This window comes from Xenia sp. Carnegie-2017, unplaced genomic scaffold, assembly GCF_021976095.1.
Source record: "Xenia sp. Carnegie-2017 unplaced genomic scaffold, XeniaSp_v1 HiC_scaffold_18, whole genome shotgun sequence".
NCBI lineage: Eukaryota > Metazoa > Cnidaria > Anthozoa > Malacalcyonacea > Xeniidae > Xenia > Xenia sp. Carnegie-2017.
In genome coordinates this window covers 408,898-425,401 of record NW_025813480.1, presented here as the reverse complement: position 1 = coordinate 425,401, position 16,504 = coordinate 408,898, and the positions used below count along the sequence as shown (strand labels likewise).

General features: G+C 34.7%; 1 protein-coding gene across 1 annotated transcript in view; it reads right to left on the bottom strand.

Annotated features, from left to right (window-relative positions):
• Positions 1–3,138: 3,138 nt before the first annotated feature.
• The window catches only part of LOC124437894 (serine/threonine-protein kinase PLK4-like), a 31,098-nt gene continuing 17,732 nt past the window's right edge, over positions 3,139–16,504 (bottom strand). The window contains exons 3-10 of the mRNA XM_046987868.1: positions 15,585–15,651; positions 12,604–13,568; positions 11,377–12,089; positions 10,692–11,289; positions 9,208–9,920; positions 8,203–8,827; positions 4,159–4,868; positions 3,139–4,070 (exon numbers count right to left, since the gene is read on the bottom strand). Coding sequence (XP_046843824.1) covers positions 4,237–4,868; positions 8,203–8,827; positions 9,208–9,920; positions 10,692–11,289; positions 11,377–11,508 — 2,700 coding nt within the window. The 5' untranslated portion in view covers positions 11,509–12,089; positions 12,604–13,568; positions 15,585–15,651 and the 3' untranslated portion in view covers positions 3,139–4,070; positions 4,159–4,236. The remainder of the gene's footprint in view (positions 4,071–4,158; positions 4,869–8,202; positions 8,828–9,207; positions 9,921–10,691; positions 11,290–11,376; positions 12,090–12,603; positions 13,569–15,584; positions 15,652–16,504) is intronic.

Here is a 16,504-nt window from a genome sequence, read left to right as displayed (position 1 = left end):
CTTTCGCAATGGAAACGTTGGGTAGCTGATCTCCCAAAGCTACAAGAAATTTGGTTTTGCCGCTGTTTTAAACCTGAAGGATTCAAACAAGTTAAAGATGTGAGTCTACATATTTTCTCCGACGCCTCTCGACTTGGCTATTCGGCGGTGGCATATTTGCGTCAAAAGAATGGAAACAACGAAATACACTGCTCATTTGTGATTGGGAAGGATAGACTCGCTCCATTAAGGGAGATTTCTATTCCAAGACTGGAATTAACGGCTGCCGTCATTTCCGTAAGACTTTCGAAGATTTTTCGAGAAGAATTTGATATGGTAGCGCAAAGAGTTTGTTACTGGACAGATTCAATGTCAGTCCTCAATTGTATTAACAACGAAAGCAAAAGATTTCACACATTCGAGTCCAACCGTTTGTCAGTGATTCGTAGTGGATCGCACCCATCCGAGTGGAATTACGTGAACCGGGACGACAATCCTGCCGATGAAGGCTCCGAGGGCGTTAAATTGGACGTGTTGAGAAATAAAGGCCAATGGTTAAAAGGTCCTGCATTCCTTTGGGAGGATGAAAGCCATTGGCAGAAGGGGATAACAATTCCTGAGCTAAAGGATAAAGACCGAGAGGCGAGAAAAAGGGAAGTTATTTCTGGTCCTCATTTGGAATCGGAATTTAAAGTTGGCAATTTCTATTTAGGGGCCGGTGTGGCTACCGTATGAATTGCCGCTTTGGACGGAATGGGGAGCAGGAAGGGACGTTTGAAAGGGTCTTGTTGCTTAATAAGAGTAAAAAACAAATTGTTGTAGTTGAATCTTGTACGTGGGACCAAACGGTCCTTAACGTAACTTGAAGACAGTAAATTAAAGACAGTAATTTGAAGATAGTAATTTGAAAGTAGTAAATTGTAATTTGGTTTGTTTCATTAAATTGTTTATTCCCAAGTTGTATGACGACTTGATAGTAACAATAATTTATTTATGTTTTTATTTCACTATTCATACATTTATTATATGTATTTTCTTATACTTCCATACTATTTATCAACAATCTTTAATACTTCCTTTTGTCCTTATTTTCGAGCAATTTTAGCTGAGTTTTAAAACACGGTTAATGCCCTAATGGCCAGTGGCTCAAAAACTGTCTGTTAACCAACTAATTCTTATAAATATTCACAAATAACAAAATTTTGAAGAAATAATGTAAAAGAAGTTCAGATACAAATGATAAATTATGCAATCGATTTAAATAATGCCAAGACCAACTTTCCTAAGAGTTTTTTTAAATTGCCTGCGTGTCATTTCCGGCAACGATTTACATCGTCATCCGACAAGAGAAAATATTAAATGTTTTAGATCATTTCATCGGCTCAACAAAGTTCTTTCTTTTTTAACGCTGTGGCGAAAAGTATACAAAAAATATAAGGTTAAAGACATAGAGTTAAATACAGAGGGATAAATAAGATAAACAGAACTAACCCTTGCAAATGAATAGATTATACATCATGAAATATTTCACATATATTCAACCTAACATTTGACGCGTACCATTCTTTAGTTTTGAGTCAACTAAGTCTGGAAAACTTACAATCAATTCGGTGATCTTTAAGTGTTTAAAAAATTTGAAAAACTTTGATTTCATTGCCATTTTTGTTATAAACAGATTATAAACATCAAAGTATGTTAAATGTGTCGTAGATTAATATCGTTTGATAATAAATGCAAAGCATTTCTATAGATCGCAGAGGGAAACAAATATATTTACTGAAAGAATGGATAAGGAATTTTAAGTATTATTTCAAACGTCATACGCACATGTAACTTATGCCTCTGCTCTCTGGTTGTAAACAACAGAACGAGCCCTTTTATAGTGAAAAACACCGAATTTTGCCTTGGTTAGAAAATCTTTTTTGAAGAGTTCGCTCTTGTTGGGACTAGGCGACACTGTATCTCCAAGAGTACTATATGGTCTAATGGGTAGTATGCTTTATAAACATTTTAAATACACGATAATATTTTTCAATTTTTTATTTCTAATGATAGATAATTTTCAACTTAGCTATAAGATACCTTCAGTGTGATTGAATACTATATTTATATCATACAATGGGATTGTTGTTGCCATTATAGTAAAGCTGTTTTTAACAGTTTTATCAGTAATCATTAAATATACAAAATTTGTTTGATTTCGTGTGTTCAGACTGAGTGCAATGGCAGGGTGTTCATGCACAGGCACCAATGTGAACACAAAATTTTGATGGTGCCTGTGTATAAGTGCCCAGGTCTGGGCCCCACAAAAGAGGTATTACCCAATTACGGTGCTCAGGCACGGGCACCAATGTGAACACAAAATTTTGATGGTGCCTGTGTATAAATGCCCGGGTCTGGGCACCACAAAAGAGGTATTACCCAAGTACGGTGCTCGGGCACGGGCACCAATGTGAGCGACGACACCTGAGTAACGTGTATAGAAATTTATGCATTTTCACATGGTTTAAAAACTTCTTTACAATGAAAAACATGAAATTATAAATAAACGAAGCTAGTGGTTACTACGTAGTGTAAAGGGCCTGCAGATTTTTGCCAGAACTAGAATATCGTACTCCGGCAATTAATCTGAACGAGCTATAATTGATCAATCTAACGTCACTAAAAAATGAAGGTGGAACATAAGTGAGACATGAAATACTGTTAAACATCCATACTTATAAAATGTAAGTATTTTCCTGGGGCTGAATTTTATGCTTTTATACTTGACAAAGCAAGAGATATTGAAAAAAGTAGGGGGGGGGTAATTTCCCCTTCTCCGCGGCCCCTGCTTATACTTACACTAAATAGATAAAATAATTTATAAATTATTAGTGATTAGGGACAAGATACAGGATGTGCGTACCTGTACAGGTATGCGTTGTATTGACGTATGTGTAAGGTTTGTTTCAGTTTGAAAGTGAATGAAGTGTTAGCAGTGTTAGAGAAGCGCGATGAAGTGATATAGAAACGACAACACTTGTATAAAAAGATATTAATTTAGGCAATAACGTTTCAACTTTTTAGCTCTCCATTAGACGCAACATACAGTGGTGCTAGCAGGATTTTTTTTTGGGTGGGGAGGGGGTGTGTAATACCTTTAAAGTGTCACATACAATGTATAACGCAATGTTTTATTCAACTGAAACTTTCAAGTTACATTTACAGAAACCTCAGTATGTGAAATATAATATTGGCAGTCGTCCCCCTTTCCGGAGCCTCTGGCAATACATTCAATTAAAAATCACATCAAAAATGCTCTCATCTTGGAAAGCATTTATAGAGTATTTAAAACATGCATATTGAATATTATCAAACGAAAAAAACTTTTTAGTGAAAATAACAACTAAATTGGGACATTGTATAGTGTCATAGAATCCTAATTTGGTTACATCGTTTAACATAAAAAATTGTTGGTATGACTAAGCTGTAAAATGTTTCTGAAGATCGGGTCTTTTGTTCCAGTCAGTCGACCTTATGATTTTGTGCACCAGAAGAGGCAGTTCAGGAAAACGTTGCAAGAAATAGTCTACATAGTTGCCTTCCTTAACATAACGCAACAAATGTGAACGAGGTTTATCGTTCCAATGCTCATTCACTCTTCTTATGAATCTTAAACACCTTGCCCATGTAGGCTCGTAAGTCAGAGTTTTCTTTTTGCCATTCTTTTCAAAGATTTTGAAATCTTTCAAGACTTCATCATCGATACGCGTCATCCATTCCATGGGAGCATACAATTGCGCAACAACATCTGAACTTGGAGATATTTGACCTTGTGATTGTATTATTTCCGGTTGGTTCCCCACATCACACAGCATACTAAACTTCTCTTCATCGGATAGTAGATAAGGGTGTTTTAACGCCTTTTTGGCAGATGGCCTCTCTTCTGGTGAATGTTGTAGCATCCATGAAAGAAGATCTCTAAGTTGATAATCCTTGATTTCTTCCAAACCAACAGGATTTCCATCTAGCAAGTTTTTCAGTCTAAGCTCTAGAGGTCCAAAAGGATGTTTCCCTTTTGTTGCAACATAATAAGCCACCATTCCTGCATTCTAAAATATATAAAAACATAACAGTGTCAACAAAGGATTTCTAAAAAATTTGGAAGTAATTTGCATATGGTTATATTTTTACACTCACCATTACATCAGACGCTGGTTTGTATCGCGCTTTATCAAATGACTCTTCACCAAAAACGTATGATTCAGGAGCAATCCACTACTGAGTTCCCTTAGTAGCATCGCTTACATGTGTCTTAAGGCCGTTTTTCAATATTCGACTACTACCAAAGTCAGCTATCAGATATTGTCCTTGTGCATCTCGAAGAACATTAGATGGTTTTAAATCACGATGAAGAATAGGATTTGGTTCGCTATGAAGATCAGCTAATCCTTTTAAAATTTGCTTGAGAATTTCGGGAAGAGATTTTTGAAGATCCTCCAAAGTATAAGATTTTACAAAACTCTCCAGCGATTCTTCACATAGGTCAAGTATCAAATAGACATATTCAGTTTCGGTATTTTCTTCTAAGTGGTAATAATTCACAACATAGCTCGACTTCTTAGCTTTGATTTCATTGAAAATTTTCACTTCGTTCTCTGCTTCATTGGTACAGATATCTCGACGTATTCGTTTCACTGCTTTTCCATAACCATCCTTTTTCAGTCCAAGATAAACACGGTTTCCATTATTTCCTATGCCAATGCAAAACTCGTCCGAGAAAATTACACGTACGTCGTTCACACATTTAACCTTGCTCTCTGGGTCGCGTCCATACTTAATTAATTTCAAGAACATCTCTTTGTGCTTTATTGATTGATCAAAATACTTCCATTCTTTCAACTGCAATTCTAAAAATTATGTAAAAGTATTACATTTAGGGATAAAGGATGAAAATAATCAAACATGTGGAAGTGAGCTGAAAGTAATTCATCGCACACAAGATTCGAATACGTGCGAATAACATAATAGTATAAGCTCGGCTTTGTGGTATATTATTTAAAACATTAAATGGTAATATATTCATTTTTTTCAAAAAGGCTAATCTTAATTTCGGGCAGTAAAATCGGATATTACTTTCATTTAATGGTGTTGTCCACATCAATCATAATGCCAATCCCTGTGATATTATATAGTACATTGGTAAATTATTTGAGATGAAAATAAGAAGCAGCTTTATTGTAAGTAAACGCAGGGATATTTGTGATTAAAAGTCCTGTAAACCGAGGGAGATTTAGCAAAAGAGACTTTTACTAAATCTTTTCATCGTCTGAGAAATCTAAAATTTTTTTCGACGGTTCGACAGGTGTACATGCGTTTGCATTTCTCCATCCCAAATTGGATGAAAATCTTCTTAATGTAATCGCAGATCAACATTTCCAATAGAATATGAACATTGCCATCGTCGATCTTTTTGAACTATATATATAACACCAGAATGTGAACTTTAAGTGAAATTTATTGCTTTTCTGTCTGTTTATATAGCCAACAAGACAGCTTTATCACTGATCGGATCGATTCAATGCTGTGATTGTCCTAGTCAAACGCTCTGCGATACCATTATGCTCTGGAGAATAAGAGCTCGTAGGTTATTGCACAAAACCTTTGCAGCACAAAACTAAAGAAACGCCTCTACCCAATATTCACCACAAATATCACTTCTTAAAGCATTAATTTTATGATGTTCTGTTTGACTTAAAGTAAAGCACACGAATTCATTAAACTTGGTCAATTGATGCCAAGGTGTATTTGGAGATAGCAGTTAAAGTAGAATCATTCATACCAACAGTCGATAATCGAAGATACAAGTCTGCATCGGTCAACAGATATGGTCACCTCGATTTCTTTTGTTACAACAGAAATATTTACTAACGTGTTACCGCAAATATAGGATGAGGATATTTAGTCATAAACGTCCATCCTCAATATTCTTTGACGTTATTAAACCTTGCTTTGGTCAGCAGAACATTTAATTTCTTACATCCCTGAAAGCGTATGTTTACTTATAATACAATACCAAAAACTACTTTTTGCTCTTTAAAAACTTGCTTTGCGCAATTTTCGTGATGACAGACCCTTTCACTTTATTTGGCTTTCGGACTTCTTTCACTGTACCATACTTCATCTCATTGAGCATATCTTCCTCTTTGATCATTTTTCACTAATTATATGACTATTTGACTATTTTTCACTAAAATAACCCGTTTGATGTCTTTTGTCTGAATTGCCAAAATTCATTATTTTCAATGGTGTACAACATGATATATAATATTTCTTACGCTTGTACGGTTTTCAACATCATAAATAGTCTAAATTTTGCACATTTAGTTAGTCCAGAAGAGCAAAAACTAAAGAGTGAGTATAAGTGAGTCGAGTAAAGAGTGGGTATAACTAAAGTAATGACTCATGAAAATCATTCCACTAACTAAAAAGCATAAAGGCTTAAATGACTCAATCACTTCTTAACACAATCTGCAAACGAACAAAAAGTAGTTATTTACGTTATTTAAAGCTGGAAATAGTTAAGTGTTTACTAAAATCGAATTTCTACGAGTTTAAAAGTTATTTTATGAAACTTTTTGCAATATTGACAGATTTTTTGTGTTATCTGCATCTGTCCACACTAATGCGTTTTCGAAATTAAAAGTTAATACCGAATTAAAAGTGTGTTAAATAATTAACTGCGCATGCTTATACATAAAGCGCCCACAGTTTTCGTGACATCTTGCGCCAATAAAGATATCTTCCAAGGCAAGTAATTCATAATTTCAGATACAAAGTTATCCTACCACGCGCTTGTTTTCCTGGACAAACCCAAAATCTTCCTGGCTTTCTTTCATATGGCTTATTTATTCGATAGTGGTTGTGTGAGCCACTGGAAAAAACCAATGTTCGAAGAGTCAAAATTCTCCTTTTATAAATTATCGATAAAAGCTGTGAAATCAAAATATCAACTTCCAAAATAGGGATTAAACAAATATACAACCTTAAAAACACGTCACTCAGGCTCGCCAAATTTGTATTGAATTTTAAAAATGCCAGAAAAAGTAGTCATTGACGTCATCGTCCAAAGGCTTCGTTTTTTGAGTGTCCACATTAAAACAAAACGCACGCATTTTCAAATCACTCCATTTTTGAGAGCGCTTTCAAATCCATACGTTTTCATTTCGCAGTGTGTCCGTTTTTGAGCGTTTCAGTGTAGACGGATGGCCAAAAAGCATCAAAAAGTTTGAGTTTTTAACAGAAAACGCATAAGTGAGGACAGGGATTTACACAGCGGGGATGCGTTTGCAGAATGTGTGTATGAAATGTGTAAGTCATTCAAGTTTTTGATATTTGCTTTTTACTCGCACTTTATTGGACGCGTGAATATTCACATGACGTCATCACTAAAGTGCGTTAGTTATTCTGATTAGTTTGATATTATGTGACTAAATGTATAGATCTACATAACTTGTATTATGTTGGATCGCCAGTGATCTTGGTTCTAAAAAAATTTTAAAGTTTGTAAGGGGGGCCATATTTACTAGAAAGTATTGCCCCTGTGGGGACAAATTTCTTAGAAAATGTTCATTATTCAATGCCATGTACATTGCTGATATTGGAACAGTCAAAACTTTATCACAAAGATAAACACTTTTTGGAGTGTGAGGGTCATACTTTGTCTAACTGTAAAAATCCTTACAGTTAATCATAAGCTTTGCACTAACGTTAACAGCCTGGGGGATTGGGAGAGCTGAAGCCCTCCCCCCTCACTTTTTGCAAAAAATATATTTAGACTGAGCTGCAGTCATTTTTTAGAGGTGTTTTTTAAGACGCCGTAGTAGAAGTGAAGACTTAGCCTCGCACTTCATAATGTTGCTTCGCCGTCCCTGCAAAGACTCACTCCTTGTTTATATCTATATCAATATTAGTATATGTTAAAAATATATTTGCGTTTTAACCATTTCATAACGTCAAAGGGAATGTTGGAGATAAAATTTTTAAAATGGTTAGCTTGTTCATGACAATCTTTGATGCACTAATGAACAAACATATCGTGACAAATCAAACGCAAAAAATTTACACTTCGACTGTATAACCGGAATAACTGACTGACTAGGTTGCATTTTTTACACTTAGAGATTTTAGAGATTCATTAGCTACATCATTGACGAAAAAGAAATATTTTAATGGTTAACTTACTAGCAAAGTGTTCTTCCAGATCTGGAGTGGATTTCCAGTGAGTCGACCATATGACTTTGTGCACCAGAAGAGGAAGCTCCGGGAAAACTTGCAGGAAATGCTCTTTATAATTGCCTTGCTTCACATATTGTGATAGATGCGGACGAGGCTTATTTTGCCAATGTTGGTCAACGTTTCGTATAAATCTTAGGCATCCTGCCCATGTAGACTCGTACTTTAGAGTTCTTATACTGTCGTTTACTTCAAAGTTGATCAAATCTTTGACGACTTCATCATCAATACGCTTCATCCATTCTGTGGAACCATACAACTGCGTATGAACATCCGAAATGGGAGAATTTTGACCTTGTAAATGTTTCAACTCCAGTTGGTTCCCCATATCACACAGCATGTTAAATTTCTCTTCGTCTGATTGTAGATAAGGATGTTTTAACGCCTCATTGGCAGATGGTCTGTCTTCAGGTTTTAGTTGTAGCATCCACGATAAAAGGTCTTTGAGCATGGCATCCTTGATTTCGTCCAATCCAACTGGGTTTCCAATCAAAATGTTGTCCAGTATATGCCGTTCATGTCCAAAAGGATGTTTTCCCTTTGTTGCAACATAATAAGCCACCATTCCTGCATTCTATTTTCAATAAAAATTGTCATAAGCTGTCAGTGGTGGATACTAAAACCTTAAAGACTAAAATTATTTGCGATTTGCAGAACTCAGCAATAAATGTGCAGCTTAAAAAATCTAAAAGATGTTCTCCAAGTAGAATTGTAGCCATATATATGTATTAAAAGCAATCTAAATAAGGAACATACAATTGTAACTGTAACACGTTTATCAAAAATTAATTTATTTCTATTTAAATTTATAGGTTTACACAATATGACGATACAATCGATGTAAAGAAAAAAATTGAGGTAAAATCATTATCACTACCAAATACCATTATTTAAATAAATGCAAATAAAACATTGAGCTGTAGTTGGACCTCTAGTTCTACTTCAAGAACTTACCATAATGTCAGACTCTTTTTTGTAACGAACTTTATTAATTGATCCATCTGTTTTGTCATATGACTCTGGAGCTATCCAATTTTTAGCTCCTCTCTGTATGCTCAGATGTGTCGAAGTTTCATCAGAAAACATATGACTTATACCAAAGTCAGCGATTAAAAAATTTCCATCCACATCTCGAAGAACGTTCGATGGTCTTAAATCCCGATGAAGAATAGGACATAGACCACTGTGAAGATCAGCTAAACCTTTTAAAATCTGCATAAGAATTGTAGGAACGACTTTTTGTAGATTTTGCAAAGAAGAAGATTTCACATAACTCTCTAACGATTCTTCACACAAATCTAATATCATGTACAAATACTCTTCGTCAAGGTTATCTTTTAAATCCCAAAAATTCACAACATAATTTGAACGCTTTGCATTCAACTCATTAAAAATTTCTTTTTCTCGATTTGTATAGTCTAAGCCGCAATCTTTGCGTATTCGCTTTACTGCTTTTCCATAACCATCATTTCCCAGGGCAAGGTAAACACGGGTTCCATCACTTCCCTTGCCAAGCAAAAACTCCTTCATGAAAATTACACGCAATTCACTGAGCAGTGTAACTTTTTCTGGATGCTTGCGTCCATATTCCTCCATCTTTTTAAACAATTCCTGATGTATTATTGATTTATCAAAACATTTCCATGGTTGACGCAACAATTCTTGAACTTAAAGGAGAAGTAATAAATTCTGCAATTCACAGTTTTACTTGTTTTGTCAATATCACATAACATATAACATTGTTGTTCCATATCAAGTTAAAACGGATGTTTTTACTTTGATATGGAAATAACATTTACTCCGGTAAAAATGAGTTGGTCATCATACAATTCACGCGCAAAAATCGACGTTCCACGATTAGTTCATTGCATGACCATACCAACCTTTAACTCAATAAAGCCAGTGGCGGATCTAGAGTACGTCAAAATAAATTGCTGCAGCTCATGCTTGGATATATTTCCATTTCCAAATACATAGAGGCAAGTCCATTGATAAAGTTTAATATTTTGAAATTCAAATCAAATAGTTTTGGTTTGAACATATTTTGAATTTAAAATTGGGCATCTATAATTCATTTTGACAGACGCTAGATCTGCTATACTAGATTGAGCAATTCTGCAATAGATAAAACACACATTGTTTTCACATTAACATAAAATATGAAATTTAGTATCTGAATGTTAAAAAGTTATATGACTAAAAATACTCTTAAAATAAATTGCATTTTTTGAACCGGAGAAACAGAAGCGCCACAAGTGCTCCGGACAAACAATGCAAAGAATTTATAAGGAAAGAGAGACTTTTTACGATTCACGAGAAAAAATTGCTTTTGCAAACAAGTAGAAAACCCTATTATGTTCCGACGTTACAGTGGGAAAATTCATATAATTTAGCAATATCGTTAAAACTGAAGAATTATTTCTATGGCTGTAACTTACTAGGAACACGTTTTTCCATATCAGGTCTTAAGATCCATTCGTTTAACCTCATGATTCTGTGCACCAGAAGAGGAAGCTCTGGTAAAACCCGTACAAAATACTCTTTATAATTGCCTTCCTTGATATATGGTAACAGTTTTGTACGATGCTCATCAAGCCAATGCTGATCAACGTTTTGTATAAATTTCAAGCAACCTAACCATGTAGCATCGTAGTGTCCCATGTTGAAATCACTGAAGACTTCAGGATCAATACGACCCTTCCAATTTTTTAAATCATTTAACTGCTCATGGACATCTAAGCTGAGAAGATGATTTAATTGCTGTATCTTTATCTCCGGTTGATTCCCAACTTCACACAGCAAGTCAAACTTTTCTTCATCAGATAGTAGATAAGGGTGTTTTAACGCCTCCTTTGCAGATGGCCTGAGTTCGGGTTTATGTTGTAGCATCCATGATAGAAGATCATTTAGTTCGACATTACTGATTTCCTTCAAGCCAACAGGTTTTCCATCCAACAAATTTTGAAGTATGCACACTTTAGTACCAAAAGGATGTTTTCCTTTTGTTGCAACAAAGTAAGCCACCATTCCTGCATTCTAAAATAAATTAAACATAACAGAGTACGTAAAATGTAAAAACTAAATTTACGTACAATTTGCAAATAGTAACAACCCAATACCTACCATTACATCAGACTCTGGTTTGTAACGTGCTTTATCAAATAATTTTTCATCAACAATATAAGATTCAGGGGCAATCCAATGCTGAGTTCCCCTATTAGCAGCGCTTACATGTGTCTGAGAGTCATTCTTCATAATTCGACTAATACCAAAATCGGCTATCAAAAATTTGCCTTGTGTGTCTCGGAGAACATTGGAAGGTTTCAAATCTCGATGAAGAATGGGACGTGGACCGCTATGAAGATCAGCTAATCCTTTTAAAATTTGTTTAAGAATGTCGGGAAGTATGTTTTGAAGGTAATCCAAACTGTTTGAATTTGATTCCACATATTCCTTCAACGATTCTTCACATAGATCGAGAATCAAATAAACATAGTCTGTTCCTCTATGTTGTCTCAAGCAATAATAATTTAGCACATAATCCGACTTCTTAGCATTGATTTCATTAAAAATTTTTTCTTCGTGCTGTGCCAAATAAGTATTATCACGAAGAATTCGTTTCACTGCTTTACCGTAACCATCCTTTCCCAGTCCAAGATAAACACGGGTTCCATCACTTCCTCTACCGATGCAAAACTCTTCTTTGAAAATTACACGTACATCGTCCACATGTTTAACCTCAACATTAGGGTCTTTCCCATACTCAATTAATTTTAAGAGCAATTCTTTATGTTTTGTCGATTTATCATTGTATTTCCATTCATGCAGCTGCAATTCTGAAATAGAAGTAAAAGTATTTCATTTATAGAGAGAGTAATAAGTTGTAGCTAAATAGACAAATAATAAATAAATAGCAGTGCTCGAGTTTCCCTACTGCACCAACGATTCAGATAGCATATGCAATTTGTAAAAAAAACTTACAAAACCACAAATAAACATATTACGACCATTTATTTAAGCAATGAGGTCTGATAAGAATGGCTCTAAAAAGCTCTTACACGGAAAATTTCACCCAGGTCTTTTACTCATATCATGAGGGTATTGTTTTGCAAAATGGAAAAACAAAAACTAAGACTAGTTTTTGTAACTAAACGAAAAGTTATTAGCTATTTTGCATAAACGTATAAAAAGAGTGTGTATTCCACATTGAATTCATGCTAAACATTGAACACGGCAAACAAGTTTTACGTGAATTTCAAAGTAGATATTTTCAATTTTATCCTTAAATTTATAGTATTTGTTAATTAGCAAATTTGTCTCTTAATTGCTGAAGTCATGTGCATTTTGTACCTTGGTTCTTTTTCTTTCATGAAATTCTTGTAATCTTGTTGTCATTGAATTCCTTAAGTAATAACGCTCTTCTTCATCGTATATTTGCACCAGACGCTCCATGACGTTCGTTTGTTTTTCTATATCTTCATCTTTTGTGACCATCTCCAGATATGTTTCATAAATTTCTACTGCTTCCCTATATTGCTCAAGTTTATCAAACAATTCTGCTAATTCCCATAGAACAGCCAACAATCCACTGACAATTCCAGCTGAAGTAACAATTGACAAGTTCTTCATGTTAAGGTTGACGAAATCTTTACCAACGTTAATACCACCAACTTTTCTTGGTCGTCGCGGTCGTTCACGCCGTTTACTTTGTTCTTGTTGATTTTCTTTCCGTTGTCGAGGTTGCATTTCTTCTTCTTGGTGTTCACAATCAATAAAAGAGAATCCTTTTCTATAATGCTCCAAAGATTGCTCATAATTTCCAAGCGACTTGTTCAATCCTCCCAGTGCAATATGGCAGAGACATTCCATTTCATCTTTCTTCATTGCGTCCTCCAATCTTTTAATGGTAGAATGAACACTCCCCAGGCCAAGGTATACTTGATGTTCAAAATATTCACTTTCAACTTTAGACGAAAACTTTAAGCAATGATTAAAACTGTTCAATCCTTCCTCCCAATTATCAGAGAGTGTGTAAGCATTACCAAGACCAAAATATGCTATCGTTTTCAGGCTATTTTCGTCTGCAACTTCTACACAATTATTGTAATGTTCAATAGCCGTTTTATAATCGCCATTATTCATAGAACAATTCCCTTCTTCCAAGATCCCCATAACTGCTGGAACCGTGAAAGCTAGATCTCTTCTAGTAGTCACGCAAAAATTTATCTAAGTTCTCCAATGTTCTTTATGTGAACAGCAAACTTTTCTTTATTGTACTTATTTTTTTGCGCCAAACATCAAAGTTAACTGTTTAACTATATAAAGCAAAATTATGAGCTTTATTTAGTTCACTCTTTAGTTTCAAAATTACAATAGAAGAAATTCATTTATGGAAGTTTAGAGCAAGCAAATGAGAGATCTGACTAACATGTATGAAGAGTGTGTGTAGGGTGTTATATACCAATAGGTTAAAGATAGGGCAATTTTGCAAATTGAAGGCAAATCAATTCTCGATAATGAATGTTTTAACATTCCCCCCTCCCGATAAGTTTCGTAAGTTAATTAATTCATTAAAGTGCCCACTTCAGCAACATTGAAGTTAGGAGTGATTTCCACTGTATTTGCAAAAAAAGTTTTTAATTTTCTCAAATCGCCTCAATTTTAAGGCTGTTTAATATAGGCAAAATACTCCTTTTTATGGAGCTTGTCAGTCGCAGGAAAAGCCTGGAGCGACTTACTTTTGTAGCGTCATGCAAAGTATTCATTAAGATATATATATACTAACCACGTGTTTGTCGGTAATTGCACGTTGCAAACCCCCACTCCCACAGTCACGAAAGTCACGCATCAAGACAATACATATTTAGCATATGAAGACAACGCAAAATGCGACAACTTGAAATTGAATATAGTATTTTGCATTAAAAACTTTCGTCTGATTTCTTTTGAGCATCTTTTTTCCTAATATTTTTATACACAGGTGTTGAAACACGCAAAGAAGAAAACAATACAACAAAGTCTGGAAAATTTACAATCAATGTGACGATCTTTGAGTTAACGGTATCACAAATTTGATTTCTTTACCATTTTTGTTCTCGTCAGATCAGAACCATTAAACTATGTCGAATACCTGTCTTGCATATAGTTGCACATAGTCGTAGATTAATATATATAAATTGGGAAATTTGCTCCAACTCGTGTCTAATACATATTTGAGCAAAATTGCGCATGCATAAACAAAGATGCGTCAATACCGAAACGTGCTTTGAAAAAATCCTCAGCGATTTATTGATGAAGTTGTAGTAAATAATGATTTTTCTAGGAAAGAAAATCAAACAACAAAATAAAGGCGCCAATTTTTTTAATATAGAAGTATATGAGGTTGACCAGGATCAAAACATTTTAAAATGACTCCTAGTACAAAGCCCTCGGTGCAGTCCAATCTTAATTCGTATGTAGTTTACGAATAGGGAGGTACCCACACGTCACAATGCATTGTAAATTGCAACTTACATGACAAACTTATTATAAACCACAAAGTTCAGGTCTACAGCGCAATGAATCTGTGTCAAGAGAAAATCACAAGACGCACCAAGGATCAAATTTTTACAATCCGTTGGCCTTAGTTAAATAGTATACGGAAAATGCGCAAGATTGAATCTTTCGAAGCTTCAAAAGATATACATTTGATAAAACTTGCATTTAATCTATTCGAGATTGCAGTAATGCAGCACAGATAATTGGTTAATGATAAACTATCTCAAAAGTTTGATTCTTCTAATTCTCATCAATAAGGTGCTTCACCTTTATGAAATAAACTTATCAGCCTATAACTCTAAGTATTGAAATAATTCCCAAGCATATTCTTTTTCATAAGAAAATTTGCATGCGTGTGCTCTTCCTGCCACGTATATCATACCACTTTTGTCATGAATACACGTTAACAAAGTAAAAACCTATGTTATTGCCTTGTTTTTTGGAAATTGAAAATCGGAATCTTGACTAGAGAATAAAAACTGTACAAAAATACACCAATCATTATGAAATGGTTTTAATTTGAATTGTTATTGCCTAAATAATTTTTACTTTCATTCCGATGAGTTGCAAAGAATTATCCTGTTAAAAATATAATCTGAAGATTTGTACTCGAAAAATAAACATATAAATAAGGAAGAAAGACAGGCTTTATGTGATCAAATTTAACTTCTGACACAATGAATTTTCTAATGAATAAAAAAATCCGCTAAATTCAACTTTATGTTTTAAGTCGTTCCGGTTTTTAATATTGACTATCGATGAGAGTACAATACAACTAAGTCTGCAAAACTTACAAAAAATTCTCCGGTCTTCAAGTAATTCAACACTGTCGACTTCTTCACCGTTTTTACTACCGTCTGACTACAAGCATCAAAACAACAAGAATGACTTGTTTTGCAAGTTCTCATACCTACATAAATTTTCTCAATTTGAAAAGATCACAGCAAGATATGGTGACCTGGCGATCCTTAATGGCGGAGATTGGAGGAGTTTTGAAAGGGCGTGGTTTAAATTTTAAACGCGAATGCTTTCGAAAATGTCTTTGGTGTGCGACATAAGCAAGTACAATAGAGGAAACACAAAAAACAGTCGGTTATTCATCACATACGTCATTTTGCACACATTATACTTGTGTTTTAGCCCGATGCCTGCCTAATCAATGCCCTTAAAAGCACAAGCAACGTCTTTCGCCAGTTTTTAGTCGTGCTCACTCAGGCCGGCTCGATCAAATTATATATTCCTAAAGGGTTAGAAACGACTGGAATGAGATGCAAAATTGAGCAATTGTATCCCCATGAAATGTTTCAAAAAGTCTCCCTTGTCTAACCGAACTCCTCTGTTTTCATGCAAAGGTGTGAAAGGCTAGTTTCTGGCGCCTGAAAACCAGTTTGCTCATTTAGCTTTTTACAAGGCTGTCCATGCTGATCTATGATGTAAATGGCATTTGTAATTCCTGGGCATGCTGATGAGCCCTGACATTGGGCGAAACAGCTATTTCAAAAAAATTATTTAGTTGAAATAAATTAATGATTTCATTTGATTTGATTTGAAATGAAAAAATGATTTTGAGAATTCAGATGTTATCGATTTTAAAATATCTAGGAGTACATCAACCATAATGGCACCACCAACTTATGTTAGCACCAATCATTTTAGCAATTCATGTTTACAATCACAACAGCACAGCTAGTGAATTGCCAACTTTAGACAAAAA